Source organism: Mixophyes fleayi, chromosome 4 (assembly GCF_038048845.1).
Source record: "Mixophyes fleayi isolate aMixFle1 chromosome 4, aMixFle1.hap1, whole genome shotgun sequence".
In the NCBI taxonomy this organism is placed as follows: domain Eukaryota; kingdom Metazoa; phylum Chordata; class Amphibia; order Anura; family Limnodynastidae; genus Mixophyes; species Mixophyes fleayi.
The window spans coordinates 176,152,140-176,175,287 of NC_134405.1; the positions used below are offsets into that span (position 1 = coordinate 176,152,140).

The 23,148-nt window shown below is 38.0% G+C and overlaps 1 protein-coding gene across 2 annotated transcripts; it reads right to left on the minus strand.

Annotated features, from left to right (window-relative positions):
• Nucleotides 1-10,130: 10,130 nt before the first annotated feature.
• Nucleotides 10,131-23,077, minus strand: ALG12 (ALG12 alpha-1,6-mannosyltransferase). 2 transcript variants are annotated; one of them, XM_075208881.1, is made up of 10 exons: nt 22,597-23,077; nt 22,364-22,496; nt 21,187-21,360; nt 19,474-19,668; nt 18,926-19,029; nt 14,222-14,445; nt 13,786-13,955; nt 13,607-13,682; nt 13,321-13,372; nt 10,302-10,387 (listed from the first exon to the last, which is right to left on the minus strand). In XM_075208881.1, the coding sequence occupies exons 1-9, from the start codon at nt 22,753-22,755 to the stop codon at nt 13,348-13,350; spliced, it is 1,260 nt and encodes a 419-aa protein (XP_075064982.1). In that variant the 5' UTR covers nt 22,756-23,077; the 3' UTR covers nt 10,302-10,387; nt 13,321-13,347. The 2 variants fall into 2 exon arrangements, with proteins under 2 accessions (XP_075064981.1, XP_075064982.1); XM_075208880.1 differs by lacking the exon at nt 13,321-13,372 and having other exon boundaries at nt 10,131-10,387.
• Between the last annotated feature and the right edge of the window lie 71 nt (nt 23,078-23,148).

Consider the following 23,148-nt stretch of genomic DNA (forward strand, 5'->3'; position numbering starts at 1 on the left):
TATTTTTATCCAAATCCAGACAACCAATGTATGGCCATATGTAGCTTATGTAAAGCTCAAATAAGCAGGGGTAAGGATCTTGCCCACCTAGGGACATCCTCCCTTATACCTCACTTGAATAACCTTCATAGTTCAGTGGTAAGTTCAGGAACTGGGGCTAGGACCGTCATCGGTACATGGACACCTAAATCCCGTGGTCTAGTTGGATACACACCAGCAACACCCTCCTCGTCAACTTCCTCCACGATCTCCATCAGATTCAGTCCTGCAGCCCAAGTCAGCAGACAGACTGAGTCCTCTCCAATACGGGATTCATCCGAGGAATCCTGCAGCGGTACGCCTACTACTGCCACTGCTGCTGTTGCTGCTGTTAGTCATCTTCCCAGAGGGGAAGTCGTAAGACCGCTAAGTCTTTCACAAAACAATTGACCGTCCAACAGTCGTTTGCCATGACCACAAAATACGATAGTAGTCACCCTATTGCAAAGCGTATAACTGCGGCTGTAACTGCAATGTTGGTGTTAGACGTGCGCCCGGTGTCCGCCATCAGTGAAGTGGGATTTAGAGGGTTGATGGAGGTATTGTGTCCCCGGTACCAAATCCCGTCGAGATTCCACTTCACTAGGCAGGCGATACCAAAAATGTACAGAGAAGTACGATCAAGTGTCCTCAGTGCTCTGAAAAATGTGGTTGTACCCACTGTCCACTTAACCACGGACATGTGGACAAGTGGTTCTGGGCAAACGAAGGACTATATGACTGTGACAGCCCACTGGGTAGATGCATCACCTTCTGCAGCAACAGCTGCATCAGTAGCAGCATCTACTATCATATATTGTGGTGACCCACTCCTCTACGCAGTCCAGGTACATTTTTTTGGTGCGATTAAGACCAGTTGATGGTCTTCTTATTATATTGTGGTGACCCACTCCTCTACGCAGTCCAGATACAATTATTGGTGCGATTCATACAAGTTCAGGGTTTTTAATTTATATTGTGGTGACCACTCCTCTACGCAGTCCAGATAAATTTATTGGTGCGAATCATACAAGTTCAGGGTTTTTAAATTATATTGTGGTGACCACTCCTCTACGCAGTCCAGATACATTTATTGGTGCGAATCATACAAGTTCAGGGTTTTTAAATTATATTGTGGTGACCACTCCTCTACGCAGTCCAGGTACATTTTTTGGTGCGATTAAGACCAGTTGATGGTTTTCTTATTATATTGTGGGGACCACTCCACTACGCAGTCCAGAAAGATACCTCGTTGCAACGTTTTGGACTAATAACTATATTGTGAGGTGTTCAGAATACAAATAAATTAGTGGAAATGCTTGTTAATGAATGTTATTGAGGTTAATAATAGCGTAGGAGTGAAAATAAGCCTAAAAACTTGATTTTTGAACTTTTTATGCTTTTTTCAAAAAAAAATCCGAATCCAAAACCTTAAATCCGAACCAAAACCTTTCGGCAGGTGTTTTGCGAAACAAATCCGAACCCAAAACATCACGAAAATCCGAATCCAAAACACAAAACACGAGACACCAAAAGTCGCCGGTGCACATCCCTAATTTCCAGGTCAGACCACAAGGAGAAAGGAGTCTGCACACTTCTGCATCACAGAGCCTGCGGTATAGAGCCAGAACCTGCCCCCCCTCCCTCAAAAAAAAGAACACCAGTTGTAAGATAGTCTTAGGGGTGTTGGAGTGTGGTTAGGTTTTGTGTAAGCTTATGTCTGTATTTTTCTCCCTTCTCAGTACTCTTACAGAGTTTGTGGAAGGAAAGAAAACTAGGAAATTGCATTTGTGGAGCTTGTGATTAAGGAATTATTCAATGATTATATGGAGTCTTTATGTTTAGAATGTATCTGTCAGGAAAATAATCAGGTATCACTCCCAGACCAGTTTAAGGAATCCATGAATTGGATGAGGAAAATAATGTGTCTAAAGTAAGACCTTCAGGCAACTCAAGGGCTTAATAAGGACATGATCCCACATGGACTTAGACTGGGATAATGTATAAGAATTATCCTCTGAGGGATCTATAGATTCATGTGGAGCAAATTTATCTAATATGGAAGAAAGTCTAGCTAAAGAGCAATCTGGAACATATAATCCTAGAGGCATGAATGCATTAATTAAACCTTTCAATAAGAGTTTTGTGACACAGGAGTCTCTGTCTACCTTCCAGAAAGACTTTTGGTGAAAAACAGCATAAATACAGGCGACCTGATTCATTAAGAAATGTAAATTAAAAAAAATGTTGCATTGGAGGGGGATGCAAAATTAAAATGATGGCATATTTATAGTTGGGGTAAGGCATGTTCTAGATTAATGTAAAATGTCAGTGTACAAATAAAGATATCAAGTATTTGTGCACTACATGAATAATAAACATCCAGTATTTAACTTATGTGCAAAATAATAAACTCATTTGCACCCCTTGCATTGTAAAATGGTTTTGTCCAGGAGAAAAAAAAATTGCCTTACGTTCCCTAATAAATCAGGTCCAGGATATTCATAGTACAGAGGGTAATTAAGGAATTGCTGGATAAAGAATGGGATCAGTTTGAGAAACTGCATACTAATTTGAGAAGATTCATCTTCAGATGCAAGTCACTGCATGCTGTATCTTGCACGAAATAGCTCTGTGCATGCTGAGAAACTGATCTTAGGCCCGTGAATGCATAGGACACAGCTGCATATGACTTGAAGGGGAAAATGAGGGAGGGAAGAGGTGGATGAAAGTAGGCAATGTACAGTAAGGGTGTGCCAATGTAGACAATTCAGGTAGTGGGTTTCTCTAAAGTATGTGTTTTTTAGCTGTGTCAGTTGCACTAGCTCCAGGGCATATCTAAGTGCCGACTGATAGTGGTGACTGTCATGGCATTGTCTTTGTATTAAAAACTACATGTATTCATGCCGCTAAATGGCAGACCGTGTATGCAAGAAAGAGACTTTGAAATGCATTGTATCTACACTATGCATATAACCTGATTTATGTACCTAATTTAATTTTTACAGATATTTATATTAATGATAGTTATATTAGGGTTGTTGATTTATTTTCTGAACTATTTTTTTTTTTTATGCGTTCTGATGGGACTTTATATTACACATATGCTTGTGCATCTCCTGCACTCTGTTCTGTCTGTCTACCTATGGCAAGTAACTTATACCCAGATTCAAATGGAAACATATATTGAGATTTGCTTGTATTTGAATACAGTCAGAAATACACTCAAGTTCTGTGTTCTTGTTTTAAACACAAGTTAGGTGCTGGCCCTATGCATCTTTTCAGGAAGAGACCAAATAGGGGAGGGAAGCTGTGGATGAATGTAGGCAATGTACAGTGTGTTCCATTGCAGAAGCGACCTGGACTAGTGTGAGCTTTGTAAGGGAGAGACTTCCAGAGGGACAAAGACATCCCACAAGCTGTGCCATTGCAAAATTTATATGCCGCTCTTGCAGAGCTGAAATGGACAAGTAACATAAGGATATGGGGACTTCTACTAACTATAGGAACAGGAAAATTAAATCTCCAAAAATGATTATACTTCTGTTGGGAGATTCCATTATAAGAGGCATACACCTGCAAAAAGCTGCTGAAGTAGAGAAACAAGCCAGGTGCTTACCTAGAACCACAGCTCCAAGGGATAAATAGTAAAGAATTGTGAAGGCAGCAAGAAAAGAGTGCGAGGATTTCATTGTCCACCTAGGGACAAACAACCTGGCTAATGCTGAAGCCATGGCCGTAAAAGATGAATTAAAAAAGATAGGGACTGCTTTAAAGTGGGTGGCAACCACTGTAACTTTGTCAGCACCATTGCCAGCACACAGCACTCATTACATCAGAAACTTCAGTGTGGCTAAAGAGGTGGTATAATAAGGAGGAGATATTTGAATTAATAGACCATAGTCATGCCATCTGGAAAGATAGAGGCTTATACAAAAGTGACGGACTGCACTCATCTTCAAGGGCAACCAGAATACTAAGTGCGCAGTTTGGAAGCTTCACCAGAATCTATTTACACTAGCAGAGGGGGGCAGGGAACTAAATAGGAATAAAGCAATCTGCTCCCCCAACCAAGAGGTATTTCTGCAGGCTAATGGAACAGGAAACATATACGCAGCAACAAGATACAATGCAGATCAAAACAAAATAAAAATAGGCATAGAGATGAACGTAGCTAGGAATAGGATATGCACAAACAAAACTCTTAGAACTATGTGTGCAAATGCTAGAAGTTTGGGAAATAAAATCCCAGAACCAATTGCGATAATGACAAGGAATGATCTGGATATTGTGGCTATTGAGTCGTGGTGCAATGAAAATCGGGGACATAGCTATACCAGGATATACTTTATTTAGGAAGGACAGAGTGTGAAGAATCAGAAGTGGGGTAGCAATGTATGTGAAAAAAAAAAGCATAGATAATTCCTTAATACAAAGTATTGAAGAAAATCACATGCCCAAAGCTTTATTGAAGGGCAGACACCTATAAAGGGAGGGTGAATAAATTAAGGCAACATATTTCAACAAGACTTCAAACAGTGATTGGGGAATTTTTGAGGGGGTAAGAGAGGGGGAGTCACAATCCCAAAGCTTTATTGAAAAAACAAACGCATGGATAGAAGCGGAAATAGGAGATAAAATCAATTATTTTCCTTCTCCTCGGGACTGTTAATGATGTTATTGTCTCTTAGCAGGCTTATCCTGGACAGGGATCTTCCTTTTCAAAATGAGGTGATTCCTGGCAAGCCATATAGCATTCTTAAAACAGTTGATAAGGTGCCAGGCCTAACATCCTTAGCTCATGGCCAAAAGTTTTGAGAATGAAACAAGTATTGGTTTTCACAAAGTTTGCTGCTTCAGTATTTTTAGAACTTTTTGTCTATGGTATACACAAGTAAAATTACAAGAATTTCATAAGTGTCAAAGGCTTTTATTGACAATTACATTAAGTCTATGCAAAGAGTCAATATTTGTAGCATTGATCCTTCTTTTTGAAGACCTCTGCAATTCGCCCTGGCATGCTGTCAATCAACTTCTGTGCCACAAATTGACTGATGGTCGCCCATTCTTACCTAATCAATGCTTGGAGTTTGCCATAATTTGTGGGTTTTTTGTTTGTCCACCCGCCTCTTGAGAATTGACCACAAGTTCTCAATGGGATTAAGGTCTTGGGTGTTTCCTGGCCATGGACCCAAAATTAGTTATCACTTTTGCCTTATGGCAAGGTGCTCTATCATGCTGGAAAAGGCATTGTTCATCACCAAACTGTTCTTGGCTGGTTGGGAGAAGTTGCACTTGAAGGATGTTTGGGTACCATTCTTTATTCATGGCTGTGTTCTTAGGCAAAATTGTGAGTGAGCTCACTCACTTGGCTGAGAAACAACCCCACACATGAATAGTCTCAGGATGCTTTACTGTTGGCATGACCCAGGACTGATGGTAGCGTTGATCTTTCCTTTTCCAGACAAGCATTTTTTTCCAAATGCCCCAAATAATCTGAAAGGAGATTCATCAGAGAAAATTACTTTACCCTAGTCCTCAGAAGTCCAATCCCTGTACCTTTTGCAAAATATAAGACCCTGATGTTTTTCCTGGGGAGAAATGGCTTCTTTGCTGGCCTTCTTGACACCAGGCCATCCTCCAAAAGTCTTCGCCTTACTGTGCATGCAGATGCACTCACACCTGCCTGCTGCCATTCTTGAGCAAGAATGGTGGTGCCCCGATCCCGCAGTTGAATCAACTTTAGGAGACGTCCTGGCGCTTGCTGGACGTTCTTGGGCGCCCTGAAGCCTTGTTTACAACTATTGAACCTCTCTCCTTAAAGTTCCTTGATGATCCGATAAATGGTTGATTAAGGTGCAATCTTACTAGCAGCAATATCCTTGCCTTTGAAACCCTTTTTGTGCAAAGCAATGATAACTGCATGTGTTTCCTTGCAGCTAACCATAGTTCACAGATGAAGAACAATGATTTCAAGCACCACCCTCCTTTTTAAAGCTTCCAGTCTATTATTCTAATTCAGTCAGCATGACAGAGTGACCTCCAGCCTTGTCTTAGGCAACACTCTCACCTGTGTTAACAAGAGAATCACTGACCTGATGTCAGCTGGTCATTTTGTGACAGGGCTGAAATGCAGTGGAAATGTTGTCTTTGGGATAAAGTTCATTGTCATGGCAAAGAGGGACTTTGAAATTAATTGCAATTCATCTGATCACTCTTCATGACATTCTGGAGTATGTGCAAATTGCCATCATAAAAACTGAGGCAGCAGACTTTATGAAAAATAATATCTGTGTCATTCTCAAAACTTTTGGCCAGGACTGTAAAAGGGGCAGTGAACATATCTGCACAGGTTCTGGGAGTGCATGAATGTCCCGAGAGGCAAACCTCCTTGGATAGCCATCCATGCAATGTCTCTATGTCTATTAGTCTGCCTCTTAGAGGCCACATTTTCCCAAATGTGTATTATAGTTGCTGTAGGGAGCCATAGAACAGACTCCATAACATTCTTAGCTCGGTTGAGCTAAGCCTGGTTTAAGTCCCTTCAGATGGCATTCCCTCACACACTGTCCAACATCTAGGCAGAACCAAGGTGTTGTTCAGTTGTAAGAAAAGGAGCTGTCTCACTTGTCCCAGCCAAGAACTCTCCAAAGAGACAGCAGAAAAAAAAGAGATGGATTAAATTCCTGGCAGGGAGCATCCCTCAAGCAATTGATGAGGGAGCCCACTCGCAAAGAAGCAATATTAGAATAAATACCTATAAATGAGAATATCTGATGTAATTGTGGGTGAGAACCTAGGATCCAGTGAACATCAAGTAGGATTGTTTAAAGACAGAGACTGACTCACAGCACACAAAAACAAAAGGTGTTAGATTTTAGGAATGCTGACATTATAGAGATGAGAAAATATGTAAGTGACTTTTTGGCAGAGTGGAGGAACTTGAAAGGAGTGCAGGAGAGATGGGAAAAATTAAAGTGCAATACTAAAAGCAACAGACCTTTATTGAAAGGGTTGTGAAAAGCACAAGGAAAAGGAAACCAGTGTGGTTTACAAGTATTGTGAAAGCACAAAATATAGCCTTTAGGAAATATAAGCAGACTCAGAATAATGAAGATAAAGATGTGTATCTTTTTAGACAGAAGGAGACTAAGATGGTAATCAGATGTGCAACGGTCAATCACTAGTTAAATGGGCAAAACCCTTTTTTTTTTTGGTATAAAAGTGAAAGGAGGAATAAGATTAAAAGACAGAGTGTGAGTCTTGTTGAGGGAGACAAGGTAATAGCAGATCATCCTAAAAATTATGTTAGCTCTGTATTCTACAGAAAAAGAGGGTAAGGGGTCGCAGTTAAGTTGGATGTATATTCATAAAAATGAGGTAGATACAAGTACATTTACAGAGGAGAAGGTCCTAACAGAACTCTCAAAACTGAAGTGGATAAATCAATGGGCCAAAGAAGAATACAAGAATACTAAAAGAGCTTAAAGGGGTGCTGGTAACATCATTAACAGAATTATTCAACCAGTCACTAGCTACAGGAGTAATTCCAGAGTACTGGAAAAGAGCGAATGTAGTCCCACTGCACAAAAGTATAAGCTAGGAAAAGATAAGCAACTACCGACTAGTGAGCCTTACATCAGTAGTAGGGAAATTGATGGAAACACTCTTAAAACAAATTTTATTGACTTTCTTGATAAGGTGACTAAAGTAATAGATCAATGGTGAGGGGGGCATAGATGTGACATCTCAAAAACCCAAAGGCTAAATAAAGTATTAACGGCACTATAATGAAACTACTGAGGACAAAAGGGATGTAGGAGTCACTATTTCAGGTGACTTAAAGGCAGGTAAGCAACATGAAAGGCAAGTCAGATGCTTGGTTGCATAGGGAGAGCAATCGGTAGCAGAAATAAGTAATAATGCCACTGTTTAATCTTATATGGGATCATAGAGTTTGCCATTGTTCTGTATTATTTTAATGTCTTGTCTTGCACAGTCCATATTGTTTGTTGCTGTCTACTGCTCCTTCAGTTACTCTAACACTTAATTCTTCTTGTGCTTTGACCACTTTACAGAAATCTTGTTTTAGATAGTCTAGTTTTTTCCCCCCAGTAGATACTTCATAGAAAAAAAATTTGATGCGTTAAAGTACTTAATGTAAGTTTCTGCACTAGTTGGTAGAAAACTAGCCAACTATAATGATTTCTGACTGGCATCTGTCTTGTAATAAGTTTAGTTCAGTTGATACCTTTTTTTTTCCTCTTTATGTGTTATCTATCGCTTTTGTCATTTGTCAGTTTTCCCATCAACTTTCACTGCTTTTTTACCTGCAAGAATAAAATTGTAGTATGTAGGGCACATAGATGATCTAACGGACTGCAAACTGTAAGTATATAACTACATGCTGGTGAAAAAGCATGTTTCTTAATCTCTAAGTTAAAAAAGTAAATCTTAACAAGTTACGAGCAATTTTTTCAGATACTATTCATGGTCTTACAGACCTCTCCTTGACTTCAATAGTTGCCCTTAACTTCAAACTCTTAATGAGGTTTCTGAGAGTAGAAGCTTTTTAGGCATCATTCTATAGCCTCCTAAAGTGCCCAAGTGTTTCAACATGGCACGTTTCCCCACTTTATTTTTATAAGGGAACCTTTTACTGGACTATTTTGGACAATAACACTATCTATTTCAGGGGTGTCCAACCTTTTAGCTTCCCTGGGCCACATTGGAAGACGACGAGTTGGTTTGGGCCGCACATAAGATACACTAACAATAACGATAGCTGATCATCCAAAAAACCACAGAAAACATAGTTTTTATATATATATATATATATATATATATATATATATATATATATATATATATATATAAACTTTTTTTTCAAATGCCCCTATACTTACCTTTCAATCGCCCTGTTCAAAAAATCCTCTCTAGTTATTATACTATAATCACTTTTTGTATTGTTTCGATGCAATATCAATAAAGTGCATTTAAGCCAGGCATTGTATATCAGGGTGCCCTGACCAGGCCTGCGGTACCTGACATATACATCACTGTGCCCCAAATTGTGACCTGTTTTGCTAATTACACCACTATGTTAGTTAAGGGATAACAACTTATAATGGGCCAAAGAGAATAATATATAATGCCCCATTAGTATTACAAGTAGAAGTATGTAGTAGGGAGATAAGGTCCATCATGACTTTTATTCACTGGTCAGCGTCCCTTGAAAGAATAAAAAAAATCCCCCTTAACTTACCTTTTAATCGGCTTGTTCTCCTGTCCTCTTCTCTTCTTTTCTCCAATTGTGTGCTGCGGATTGTTCTTCTGGCGCGGGTGACTGCTCTGTGCTGCGCTCCGCAATGGATGTTGGGCGTGATGACATCGCGCTCGACATTCACTGCGAGCACCGCACGGAGGAGGAGACAAGGGATGGAGCCGGAGTACCAGCTGACGAGACCGCAAGGTAAGTATTTTCTTTCCTTTTTTTTGCAGGATTTTTTTTTTCCATTAACAGCACTGCCCCCTTGTCACAACCAAAACTCCTTCTGGGCCACTTTTACAGGCGTGCTGGGCCGCGGGTTGGACAACCCTGATCTATTTATTCTGGGTAGTGCTGACTTTAGAATACCTTTCGGTGCCTGTTTACTTAAACATGCAAGTTGTGCTCATTTTTGTATACAATAATTTATTATATACAAGCCATGCATAGCTAAATAATGCATTTAAAAATGGGAACCACGCAAAAAACTGGTTTTGCATCTTCATACCATTGGATTCCATACACCATGCAATAATGTTATTGCAGTCATTCATTAAAAGCCTTTTATTAGTTATTACCAAAGCTTTTGTTGTTCTTTAATATTTGATTATTTAATCAATAATGTTAAGCTTAGAGTCCCCGTCCCCTCCAGAAACAGAAATATTAGATTTTGATACCAGTTACTTGAGAATGGTGTTCTGTTTTTAAACAAAGACTACAAACACCCCCCAAAAATATTTATAATGGTTTAAACAAAACAGTTGCTTTTAAGGTTGATATTTGATCTCATTTTATTTTTTTAAAAAATATATATATATATATATATATATATATATACACAATTTGTGCATTATTGAAGTCTTTGGAATACTTTATGGAAAGTGAGACCTCTCTAAGATAATTAATTTTGTTAATAATTTAAGGTAAACTGGAGGAAAAGTAGTAACATTAAAACCAAATCCATGAAAACCAGGTATGTGACTCAATATTTTATGAGTATTCTTGTAGTGTGATAAACTAGAAGTTTCAAATTCCATAATGATGTGTGTATAGAAATTCATAGCATCATCTTCTGGTCCAAGGTCTTCTCTTTTGTCGTACCTGAAGCCAAAAGAAAACAAATTACAGCCAGTGTTAGACCACACTCCTTACTACATTCACTGTTAAGCTGGGTATACACATATGGAATTATTATGCAGATCACATGATTCACAACCATTTGGTTAGATATTGCAAGAGCGTGTACACTCCCATGATCAGGTTTTAACGCACTGAAACACATCATATGTGATGATGTGATGTGAGATGTGAGTGAGTTCTCTGTACAGCGCTGCAGAATCAGTGGCGCTATATAAATACATGGTGATGATGATATTTGTTGATTTGGTTTTATAAGCTTCCTAAAAATCACAATCACCGCTGGAACAATGTATTTTCAGCAGATGGTTATGAGAGATAAGGATCACAGATCTGAAGGTAAAATTGTGTAGTTCTGTATGCATGAATCGACATGCTCATCAGGACTTTCAATCATTGGTGAAAAGTTAGATAGCTTTAGCCTTAGTATGAGCTCAAACGTGACAATTTCATTGGCCAGTTTAGCAGATTTAGGCTAAATTGATGCAATATCAACATGAGTGTGGACCTCCAACTATCACAGATACCAAAAAAAACAATTAAAATCCTTGTGCTTCAAAGTGTGGAAACAGGTTGCAGCATTATATATTAACAAGGATACATGTTCTGCTAGCAAGTTGCTCACACAAAAATTATTGTTTATACTTCACTTAACCAGCTATATTCTGTGGAGCAATGGCATTGCTGAAATATATTTTGAAAGCACTTTTTAGCGGTATATGAACTATTGTTTTCAATATGGGGTGACTCTATACAAAGTATTCTTATGCTTTTAACAGTAAAATTCAATAAAAAAACAAAAAAAAACAAGATTACAGCACACACAGGTCGCCGTTGATCACAGTGACTACTGGGTGCAATATTTTGCACCTTCTGATGGAAGGAGCTGCGCAGATCATGACATCTTTGCAGAGATCAAGCTAGGAGGATGAATGCACCCATCTATAAACCCACATGAAATAACAACATTTTTTTTGCTTTATGGGACATTTTTTAAATGAGAAAAAGAACATTTTGAGGTTTTCCATAAGGATCACAATTGCTTGTTCTCGTGCAAAACAACTGTTTTCTATGTCCTCTGAGTTGGTAGAGATTGGGCCTTGAACCATTACTTTCAATGGGAATCCCCCTGTACCTTTTAGGTGGACTTTAAGCAATGCAATAGAAACCGTCAAAACTTACATTAGTAACAAATAATAAAGACATTCCAGATGTTTCTTCACACTCATGATTGATTTAAGACAGAAGCAAGCAATATTTAAGGAAACAATTTTTTTTTTTAAAAGTTTAAATTAGTGAGGGGGGGGGGGGGGTGGTAGGATGAAACGATTTTACTATTTCCACAGTGCACCTCGGCAATTTTGCTTGGCAGACAAATATTATAGTTTGTAATTTAGTCTTACGAAGTTTGACAGCACTGTTATCAGGTCTATCAGTTTCTGTCTAATTGATTTTTGTATTACATTTGCTACAAAAGTTTGTAGTTATGGTTGGTCTGATACACTTCTCAAAATCATTGTTTATCAAATACGTCTCTTATCCTATTGGATTAGTACAAATACATGTAATATGAACTATTTTGAACAAAAATGTATTTGGCAAGATTGGAAGAATTAGTTAAGGAATTTTTTTTTTTTTTTAATTTCAACACTTTAGTATTACGATTTTCAATGGTCACCAGCCCCTAGATACATTTATGCTAAAACTTTTAAGTCAGCATTTTGAAAGCAGCATCTTTTTGGTTCCTTCTTGTAAGAAAGGTAGAAGGGAGAAAGGATACATTTCTTGTGCACACATTACATTTCTCAAAATGATGTACATGGAACATGGTCTCATTTCAAAAAGCTAAAGTGTTAGAGAAGAAACAAACTGGTTATAAAGCTGTGTCCAGATGGATAGTTTTTGGAAGGTAGCAGAAATATTTTGTCACAAAAGGTTGTACAAACTACCTGAAACAGTCTATAAATTGCAAGCAGAGGGTACATGTATGTAGAGAGGAGAAAAGCTCTTACAGAAGCAACAAGAGACCATCTAATGTCCAAAGTACCCTATTTGCTGGCGTATAAGACTACTTTTTTGCCCTGAAAAACATGCCTCCAAGTGGGGGGGTCGTCTTATACACCGGGTCCAGTATCGCGCGGTATCCAGTACGGCCGCGGCGGGTCATCAGCGTGGCTGCGGCGAGCATCAGCAGCGATATAGGGGTGCCAGCCTTTTCGGCGTGACCGGCCCGTTCTGCTGACAGGGAGGGCAGACAGGGAGCAGGGACCAATCCAATCAGGCTTTGTATACAGCACTGCACCATTGTACAGTACAATACAGCATAGAAAATGTCCAGCAGTCAAACCCCTATCAACCCTATCATGGCACCAGCAAAAAGAAAGAAATATGATGCAAGTTTTAAACTTAAAGTTGTAAACTTTGCCATGGAACATAATAATTGTGCTGCTGCAAGACAATATGGAGTAACAGAAAAGATGGTTCGGGACTGGAAATCAAATGAAAAAGCATTAAAGATTATGCCAAGGGGTAAGTGTGCACTTGCTCTCTCCCTCTATTTGTTATCTTCCTTCTATCATTGACTAGTGAATTACGTTTAATAAACTGTCACTGTTTTATGTTTACTGTACATGTTTGATAACATACAGCCTTGTGACAGTTTTCCTGCATGTCATAGGCATTCCAATATAAATTAACATGTTGAAATCAAATCTGATGTTCTTTTACGTTTTATTTGGTGTGTGGAAGAGGGGGTAGTCTTATACGGCGAGTATATAACAAACTCTATATTTTGAGTGGAAATGTTGGGGGTCGTCTTATACGCCCAGTCGTCTTATACGCCGGCAAATACGGGTAATTAAAATGGTTGATTAAACAGACTATTTACTAGACTGTACCTGTTACAAAAAATCTTGTTTCACATATTAGAAAGATTTGAGGTTGCAATCCCTTTAAAATACAGAAAATTTTATCAGCTAGTTTATAAAAACCACAATGCATTCAATGTGAATGATTCCCAGTTCTATAACGAGGATAAAGTGCTACACACATCATGCTCTTCCTATGGTTACTGAGGAGCCATATTGTACAGTTGAATTGGGGAGGGGAGTTCCCGGTCATTTTATGCAATTTAATATATTTTATGCATGGTGCTCTAAATGACAGAAATAAACTTAAACCTACCTCCAATGTGGGTTTAATTGTAAAAATCGTGAAACTCCAGTTTGAGCAGCTGCTACGTCCAGGTGTACAGACACGTCTGAAAATTTGAGATTACTTTTAAACATATATGTTTCAGTAAACAAATACAGTATAACAGTAGCATACAAATAAGTAGTCTAATTTGAGAAAGAAAAACAAACCTGTTGAAGGATCCACCAATTTATGCAATACGTCCATTGCAACACCTCCAGGGTAATTGAAATGGGAAACATATAAAGAAGTTACAGAGTAGGCAGCATTTCCCAGTAGATGGGCTACTACACAAAAAGCACCAAATTTAAACATCCAAGATTTCTGATAGTTATGAAGTCTGAAAAAGTAGTAAAAAAAAATAAAATAAATAAAAATAAATCACAATTATGTTATACACTAACCAAAGGATTATTAGACATGACTAACTTGGTTTTACTCACAGTAAAGAAAATAGAGTGAAGAATATACTTTCTGAACGCACATATATACATACATACATACATATACAAGTCAGTGTTTTATATATTATATTTAAAGTGTTTTAGTTTAACAGCTTAAGCAGTTGAGTTAAAGTTGCATTAAGCAAGCTTCCTTTGTACTTACATATATGAACATCCTTTAGAAGCCACTATGTTTAAAAGCGGAAACGTGTAAATGATAAACCGTAGCTCTTTATGAGGAAGGAAAGAGTACAAAAATATGAAACCCACAGCTGGAGCAATCAGGAGACACATCCTCCTGTCAAAAAGGCCAAACGGCAGAAAGAAGAGGCTAAATACCAATGCTCGAGGCAACACTGAATAAAAATACCACAGGAATGGTGAGGTCTTAGATGTCAGTTAAGGAAGATGTCTAAACAAGGAATCAAAGATATGACTTTGACAAAAAAAAATTCTTGCAGTCATTTAAAAAAAAAAAAACAACACACAACTAACCTCCACAAAACATACTAATTATCTACAAAATTGTTGTAGCGGCTATTCCGACCCAAATAAAAAAAAAATCTCGCCAGGAATCATAGGTTTTGGAGTGTTAGAGACCACTAAACGTGTTACTTGACATATGGTTGATGAGCCTATATTAAAAGCTAAAATATATGGGAGATAATGGTTTGATCACAGGCATGGTATTTGGAGCTTAAAGTGGTTTACGACAGGACAAAAGCTATCAAAGCAAAATAGAATCCGCAAAGAAATAACAAAAGTAATATACATTAGATCTAACTCTGCATAACAATATATTAAAACATTCTGCTCACATTTCTTTTAAAAAGTAGAATTCATATATAAATAGAATTATTGAACATGTCACCTCTTTAAAAAGTTGAATATATAATATAGAAAGATAAAGTATCAGAGATGAAGCTGTCCCAATTGCTACAATATTGAAAAAAAAAAAAAATCATATACTATGCAGTTAAGTTTAAAATAAAAGGTTTGTGTGTTCTTATATTCCCAAACTAACATGTTGTAACAAAATAATTTTCTGATAGATATATTCAAACAAGTTTGCAGCTGTCAACAACATCTCTGTAGGATTTAGCAACAGATTTATTTTATAACATGATACTTTTAAAGATATTAAGTTTGACCATCAAGCAAGTGGGATCAATGAGCCATTTGGCCACATACACTGATCTAGTTGTTCAGTTGCCATACCAAACAAAGAGATCTCACTGCATGCTTAGATTCTTGATCATGCAGTGACACAGCATAGGCATCAATGGGGGAAAAGAAATGGGACTCATCGTTTGACCCAGTTCTCTGTTTTATTTGGTATGATGAGTCCCCATGGGCACAAACATTTTCAGTTTGATTTAATTGACCAAATAAAATTTCCACTGTATATTTGCAGCTTTAAGTGTATTACTGCATCTAAATTAATTTTTTTATGATTAAGCAGTTTGTAATAAAGAATAAAACCAAACCAAAAATGTAGATAGATATATCTCCCTGCCTTGGAAGAGCTTAAGATGTTAAAAAGAATATGAATTAGCTCATTGCAAGCTATTGTTTGGTCACTAGCCATTTCAGGCAAAGACCTTGTCTGTTTATATAACTTTAATGGTAAAGCCACTATCCAGTGGAATCTTAATTCTGCACCTGACTTGCAAAACATCCAACCACGTATGATTATAAAACCAACCACAATTTATGTGACTATTTAAATTTGTGTTCATAATACTTTGGATGCTGTTTGCTCCAATTTAGTGTGTTCAAAGCAAATCACCACAATTGAAAAAGTGAATTTTCCTCTACGGGAGTGTATTGTATTAACCTCTAGAGGTCTAGCAGTTACACCAGTGTTATATAGAAGACAAAGGAGAGGTTTTCTTCCCTCATGTGGATATATGTTGTAAAAGCAGCCAATATGAGAAAGTATAGGAAAACCTTGTATCCTATAGAGTAAAGATAGACATGGAAAATAATACTCCAAGGCGCTGAGCAATGTAAATAAATTCTTAATATAAGTAAAGCAGTACAGACAAATAAAACAGTATAAACAATGCTTTAATAGCTCCTGGCCAGAAGCAGTAATCATACTAGGGGGTAAATTTATCAAGCAGCAGGTTTGAAAAGGTGGAGATGTTGCCTATAGCGATCAATCAGATTCTGTCATTTTGCCGATTGTATTAAATAAATAACTAGAATTTGATTGGTTGCTATAAGCAACATCTCCACTTTTTCAAACCCACACCTTGCTAAATTTACTCCTAGAAGTCTGAGATTGAGAAACAAAATCCAAACCAGAAAGGTAGCAATAAATAAAATAAAATACGTGCATTAAGATATTCAATTTGCATGAATAAATAGACTACAAGGATGGATAATAAATGGTGAAAGTAGACAAGAGGATTAAATTTGATCCTTCGTTTAACTCTTAATATAAATGTGCTATGATACAATAGCCAGTACTTGATATTAGCATAAATATGTTCTCTTCATTGTAGACAAATGGTAGTGATCTGATTCTAACAGTGTAATACAGAAAACAGGTAGTATCCACAAATGATGTTTTATTTGTTTATACTGCTTTACTTACACCGCTGCTATGCTGTACTTTTCCCAATTCATGTCGAAGGCCCATTAATTGCAAAATTGTTGCACGCAGGGGCGGATCTAGACAAACTGCCCAAGGGAGGGAAAACCAAGCAAATATATATACATTGGGCTTTGACAGAAGTAGAGGGCACCCCATGTTATTATAGTAGTTGCGCCTTTTTTTGTTGTTCGGTACATGTAGAAACCCAATTGAAATGAATTGGCCACGTACATGATTGGAGCTGCACAGCATTGTTAATTGTTCTTTTCCCCCACATCAATATTTAATTAGTCTCTAATGATGTGTGATCAAAGCAGGGAATACCCTCCCCACTAGTCAATCAAAACAGGGCCTGCGGGTGAAACCCCTTGTAATTAGCTGAGCAGCTACTGGAAGTCCTGGTAAATTCAAATCACAATCATCCCATGGTAGGACTCCTAGTGAGCAGTTTGTACCGTATCTTATCGTGTTTTTGTTTATTATTTGCAGTGAAGTACAAGTAGATTTCACATACATTACAATTGTTTTAAATAATAAACTGGGAAATTAAGATATTTGGGGGAGTTTTTAATTCAATAAAAGTTGTTTTAACAGAGTATGTTTGATTTATATTGTTTTTACTATTTTAGTATAATGGAACGTGGTCTTAAGGACCTCTTAACATTATACTGGGACAAGGCTGCCTCTCCAAGGGTCACAATGTCCTTATAATTACCCCAATCCACTGGGCGTGAAAGAGCCCTAACCCTGATATTCCCTGGAGGGAGGGAGCATTCTGTTTCTTTACACCCCAGCAAGGTGTCCTGACGGTGTTATCAATGTCTATATTATTTTCTTCTTCTTTGTGGTGCTCCAATAAGTTTTAATGTTGATTATATGCTTCGGCAAGGACACGGCCATCCCTACAGAAGCCTGTAATCATCAGTTAACTCTACTGAAGTACTGCAAAAAAAAGACCTGAGTAGATTCATTATCATCATGCTATGCACCAAGGTCTTAAGGAGAGAAAGGAGATTAACCCTGCCTGTTACCTTTATATTGTGCCCCAAAATTTTGGTGGCAGCGGTAGTTACAGACATTGGGATACCCTCTACATCATGGATTCCCAAACTTTGAGTATGTAGCATTTCAAAGATCTTCCTCAACTTCACATTTGTAAACAAAACCACATCACAGAGTGACATATAATGATATAAGTGTTAAAAGAAAAGCGTGTTTTCTTCACTCATTTATGTCACATGACCCAAATTTAGCTGGAGAACCTCTCCTGGTGACCCCACAATTACCTGTAGGCATCTATCAGGCGAAGGCATATGCAGCGTTTTTCAGAGAAGCAGCCTTTTATCCATATTTGCCAAATGACAAAATTTCTTTGTGGCATCTAAATGAATGACAGCAACTCTTGTCTAATCAGATATCTTGTCTGTCATATCTGTATCAGGTCTCCTACGCAAGACATTACAGGCATGCTGTAATTACTACATTAGATACTATTAAACCCTATCTGCATTGGTAATGACACTAATCAACGCCAGGGAGGAGGGGATGTGGGCTTTGATTAGGTCCCCAACTAAAAACAAACCAAAAAACCCAAAAATCCCTCTTTGTCAATCATAACCTTGTCGTACATTGTATGCAGTACATTTTGCAATTTTTTTTTTTTTAATGTTTAACAAATGACCCTAATTATTACTGGCAAAAAAAAAAAAATAAGTTATTATATTCTTTTTAAATATAAGCAATTATTCAGCTTTATTTTTTTATTTTTTTTAAACGCTGAGACCTAGTAAAAAAAAAGGCTAACTTTTAGGAAACAGATAGAAAATGAAAGAACAATTATAACATTTAAAATAAAGTATCTGTTACAGTTGTGGAGGGTGAATAATCTATAACTGAAGCCTCACTGATCTCAGTTTCTCTGTGGCCCAATATGGGAGCAACCGATTGAAATTTAAGGGGTATATTTACTAAACTACAGGTTTGAAAAAGTGGAGATTTTGCCTATAGCAACCAGAGTTTAGTTATCATTTTTTTAGTACTCTACAAAATGGCAGCTAGAATCTGATTAGCTGATATAGACAATATCTCCACTTTTTCACACCTGCAGTTTAGTAAATATACCACTAGGACTGGTGGATGAGAAGTTCACAAGTTCATCCAAATGGCAATATCTGTTTTACCCCATTCTTAAAACATCCAACTGTGGAGATGTAATATACATTTTTGCAATCTCAAGGCAGAAATATTTTTTTTTAAAAAGGATACTCCCCAGTTTTCACTTTTATTCAAAATAGTGTTATACCACAAAACCTCTCCCTCAGGCCAAAGAAGACGTTTCCAGAAAAAAGAGTCCACAGCTATGGTTAAACCTAAACGGAGAAATGACCAAGATAAGCAAATTATTAACTAGGTTGTAGCCAACATTATCCCAATGCACTGATTTTACCCTCAGACCTGGCAAATGTGTTTATTTTTTACCTATTAGAAAGGACATAGTCTGAAAATGTTTGTGTTCCACATTTTGCAAACACCGCTTTGAAATGTGTTTCATGGAGGCAAGGAGGGAAGGGGGTGTCAAAGTTTTAGTTGACTACTAGTTTACTATGTGGAACTACAGGTCCCAGAATGACAAGCACTGGCATAGCATGTTCCAACAGCCACTAGCATACATGGGTTTGCTGGCACTTGTAGTTCTGCAAAGTTTTTTTTATTCTGAGTGCTGATGTCAGATTATGTCTGCCATATATTTACTGTTGCAGCATCAAACCATGCTTCAAGCAGGTCTTGAAGCGACCACATACAGACATACTCACTTAACCATACAATTCCAGCGGGGATTGCATGTGAGAGAGCCTCAAAAAACGAAATGTTTCTCTTCATCAGACTCAGCAGCAGCATAAGTCCCATCAGTATACACAGCTCAGATCTGAACACAATGATGGCCAATGCCGAAAGCCAGATAAATGGACCAGGTTTCTGTTTCATCCAGAATGTGATAGCCAGCAAGACTAATACATACAAGGAAACAGTACAAAAACCATGAGAGTTTACCAGATTCACATTCCACAACTGAATTGGTATACATGACAGGAATGGGACATGGCACCAATAACATTGATTGCACCCACATTTAAAAGAAACACTTTTCATGCTTCTATTCTTTATGCTGCAGATGAGTGTTTTTCTGGTTAAACTGGTATTATCTATGTACAGAGGGGAATTGTACCAAACCTTGACTTTCGTTGGGAACAGATCTGCTAAATCAGAAATGGATTCAGAATTTGCTCACTGCACAATGACTTTAATCATTGCAGTGTACTAATGGTCATAAAACATACTGCAGCACACTTACCTTATATACCCAATTTATCTGTTTATATAAATCACAATTAAAAATAAAATACAAAAAGTTTGTTCTCAAAACATACAGAATAGTTCCACCCACTTTGAGAAAGATCATTATAGCAGCTCCAAGTCAGAAAATGTGAATATTGCAAAACAGATCCCCTATGTATAAACCATTTAAAAGGATGTGTCTACTCCTTGGACTTTATTTCCTCCTACATTACTTTTCCAATATAAGTTGTTACTTAAATTATTTTGTGAGCTAGGTACTATTCGCACAAAGAGCCTCAAAGCCACTGACACATGACCATGCATTGGGGAGGAGGGGGGGGGGGGGGGGGGGCAGACGTATGCAGAAGATTTCGACGATCCACCTCAAAGGGCAGAAGGGAAGAGATATGTTTAATGCAAGGAAAAGAAAAACGTGTTCAATACACGATATGTGCATTTTAGAGATGACTTTAAAGTTTTAAATGCATTGAAATGCTGCAAATACATGGAAGTGGAGTAAGTAACTATCCAAATGTAAAATGGTATGGACTCATTGTAACAGTGATTTTTGTGTCACATCCGTTTACACAAAAAGGCATATAAAACAATTTAAAAAAACAGGGAGTATGTACCCTGGTATGTACCACTAGTGTTTGAATAATGCTTTTTGACGCAAGTTAAACACTTGTAATCAGATATGACAATAAAAATCATTGTTTATTGTGAATCCACAACAATAAGTTTCAACGCTTATGAAAATAATACAATCTCTAAAACGCATATATGCCTTTCATATGCATTTTTATTAGTATTTAAAAAAGCATCTCAAACGCCAGTGGATACCTAGCCTGATGCATTTTAACATCCTTATAATTGCTTTTAAACAGGCACAAACTGCCACGTTTAGAGAGAACACACTGAAAAAAAATGTTTCAGCTTACAAAATGTCAAATCATTGGTTCAGCAACTTACATGTTATGTTTGTGCCCACTACAACAAAAAACCTGCACTGAGGAGCTCCCTATGGAGACACAGAATGGTCTGTAAGTTGCCTTACCTGGTTTATCATACACAAGATACAACAACTGATTTGAAGCATATAGAATTTGTATACAAGATGCAGGCAATTTCTTTTATGGTGAGCTAATTAAAAAAAAAAAGAAAAGAAAAAATAAAACAAACATACGTACCAAGAGGGAGAGCAAATATATTAGGGAGGGTTCGAGTGCAATAAAACATCAAATGAAACTGAGTTGCTGTTATTAGGCAGAAATATGTAGATACTGTAGATCCAAATTGTTTATGTACTTCCTTGTGCAACTGCCATAGTGCAAAAATGACGGTCAAACCCAAAGATCCTCGTACTATTACAATTAAAAAAAAAAAAAAAAGACAGCCAATTATTTAAGTGGTATCTCCAAATACGTTCTGCAGCAGAGCTTCCTCTGTCATTGTGCTAATACTCCAGGGATGGTAATGCAGTATTGTGCACTGCAACCAAACATTTCAATCCTAGTTGAGGGACACCCTCACTCTCAGCACAACTAGGGTCTAGCAAACAGTCCTGTGGGGGTTCAAGCTCTTCAACCACAAGTGTCTAAAGCCACTTGCAAGACAGGAAGCATGTGTTATGCAGGTAGCTGGGGGCATTCTGAATGGCTACCAGATTACATTTTTAACATCCCATGCAGACAGGGATTCTGTTAAAAAACAAAACAAAAAAAACCCCATAACACTTTGTGTCCTTTCCTACTTTCTTTAGTCAGCTTGTAACTCCCCTAACTGCGAACAGCAGTTAGAAATGGCTGCCATTTGAATCACATAATTTCCCTTCCTCCCACATAATCATCTTTCACAAATATAAAATGGTTACACATTTGTGAAGGCAGTGAGAAATTAAAGCCTAGTGTGGCAGAATGTCATTATACCAAAGACAGGGTTGTTTAGAAGATTTACTGGAATTCCACCTCAGTTCAGCTGCTGGACCCAGTGAGTTCAACTGTTATTACTGTTGTCATCTCTGTTTCACAGCCTTCTTGGTGGCAGCAGGTACCAATAAAACTTATGGGAACAAGTGTCTTAGCTCTGCAACAACCCGGGCAATGTTCTCCTTTCAAAACAGACAGTTCTCTATTAAGCTCTGTCTGTGCTCATTAGATTTTTACACAAGTATATATGGAGTAGCGCCTACCTAGAGGAGTTGTTTGGTGAAGGAGATAAATAAGCACTGACCAGATATTCAGAAGGAATATCAAATATACATATATACAAACATAGATCCTGGCTGGTTACAGCTCTGTATAGAAGACATAAGTGACAGCAACACACTTTATGTTGACATGGGTGATGTAGGTCTTCCCATCATACCTATCAGCTGAGAGTAGAATTTGGACACCTCCAGCAGAGAGAGAACATACACAACCGGGGCTGACAGAGAACTAATGAAGATAGGGCCAAGAAATGTCCTGGGCACAACACCGGGGAACACATGATGATCATACTGTAAAGGGAAACACAAACATAGATGTATTATATGTCCTATGTAACACTGGTTAGTAAGTGCATAGTTATCACTTGGACATGTTGCTGTAGCCTGTTACCTCCTCCAAGTTCAGCCTGTGGTACAAGAGATCGTGGGTTGCCTGCAAATTAAAGCTCTCCTCCACTTTAGAGAACGGGCACACAATTAAATACAGCACAGACACAGAGAGCAGGAGCAGCAGAAGACAGGTTCTCCTGGAGCTCCTCTTCTCCGCCATGTTTGATGGTAAAACACGCCCTTTCGTGACGTCAGACGCACGATTGGAGGCTCCCTACAGCGGTAATCCTAGAGATTAGAGTCATGTATTAGTTCAATGCCATTGACAGCGTGATTGCCTTGTTTTCCTTCCTTTGTCCACACTACGAATTATATCCACTGCGCTTTACAGATGTTTTAGGCTGCCTATGACTCTCCAGCTGTTGTAGAACTGAGGCTGCTAATGAGGCATGCTGGGACTTGTAGTTCAGCAGCCTTCTTCTCAGTGTAGCCGGCCTCACACAGCACTACAGCTGGTTCTCTACGCGTGGGGAGACGATTGGCCCGAGCGTGGCCACCACGGATTGGTCCACATCCTGCATGATTATCTCAAGCAGCCTATCAGAGAGAGCGG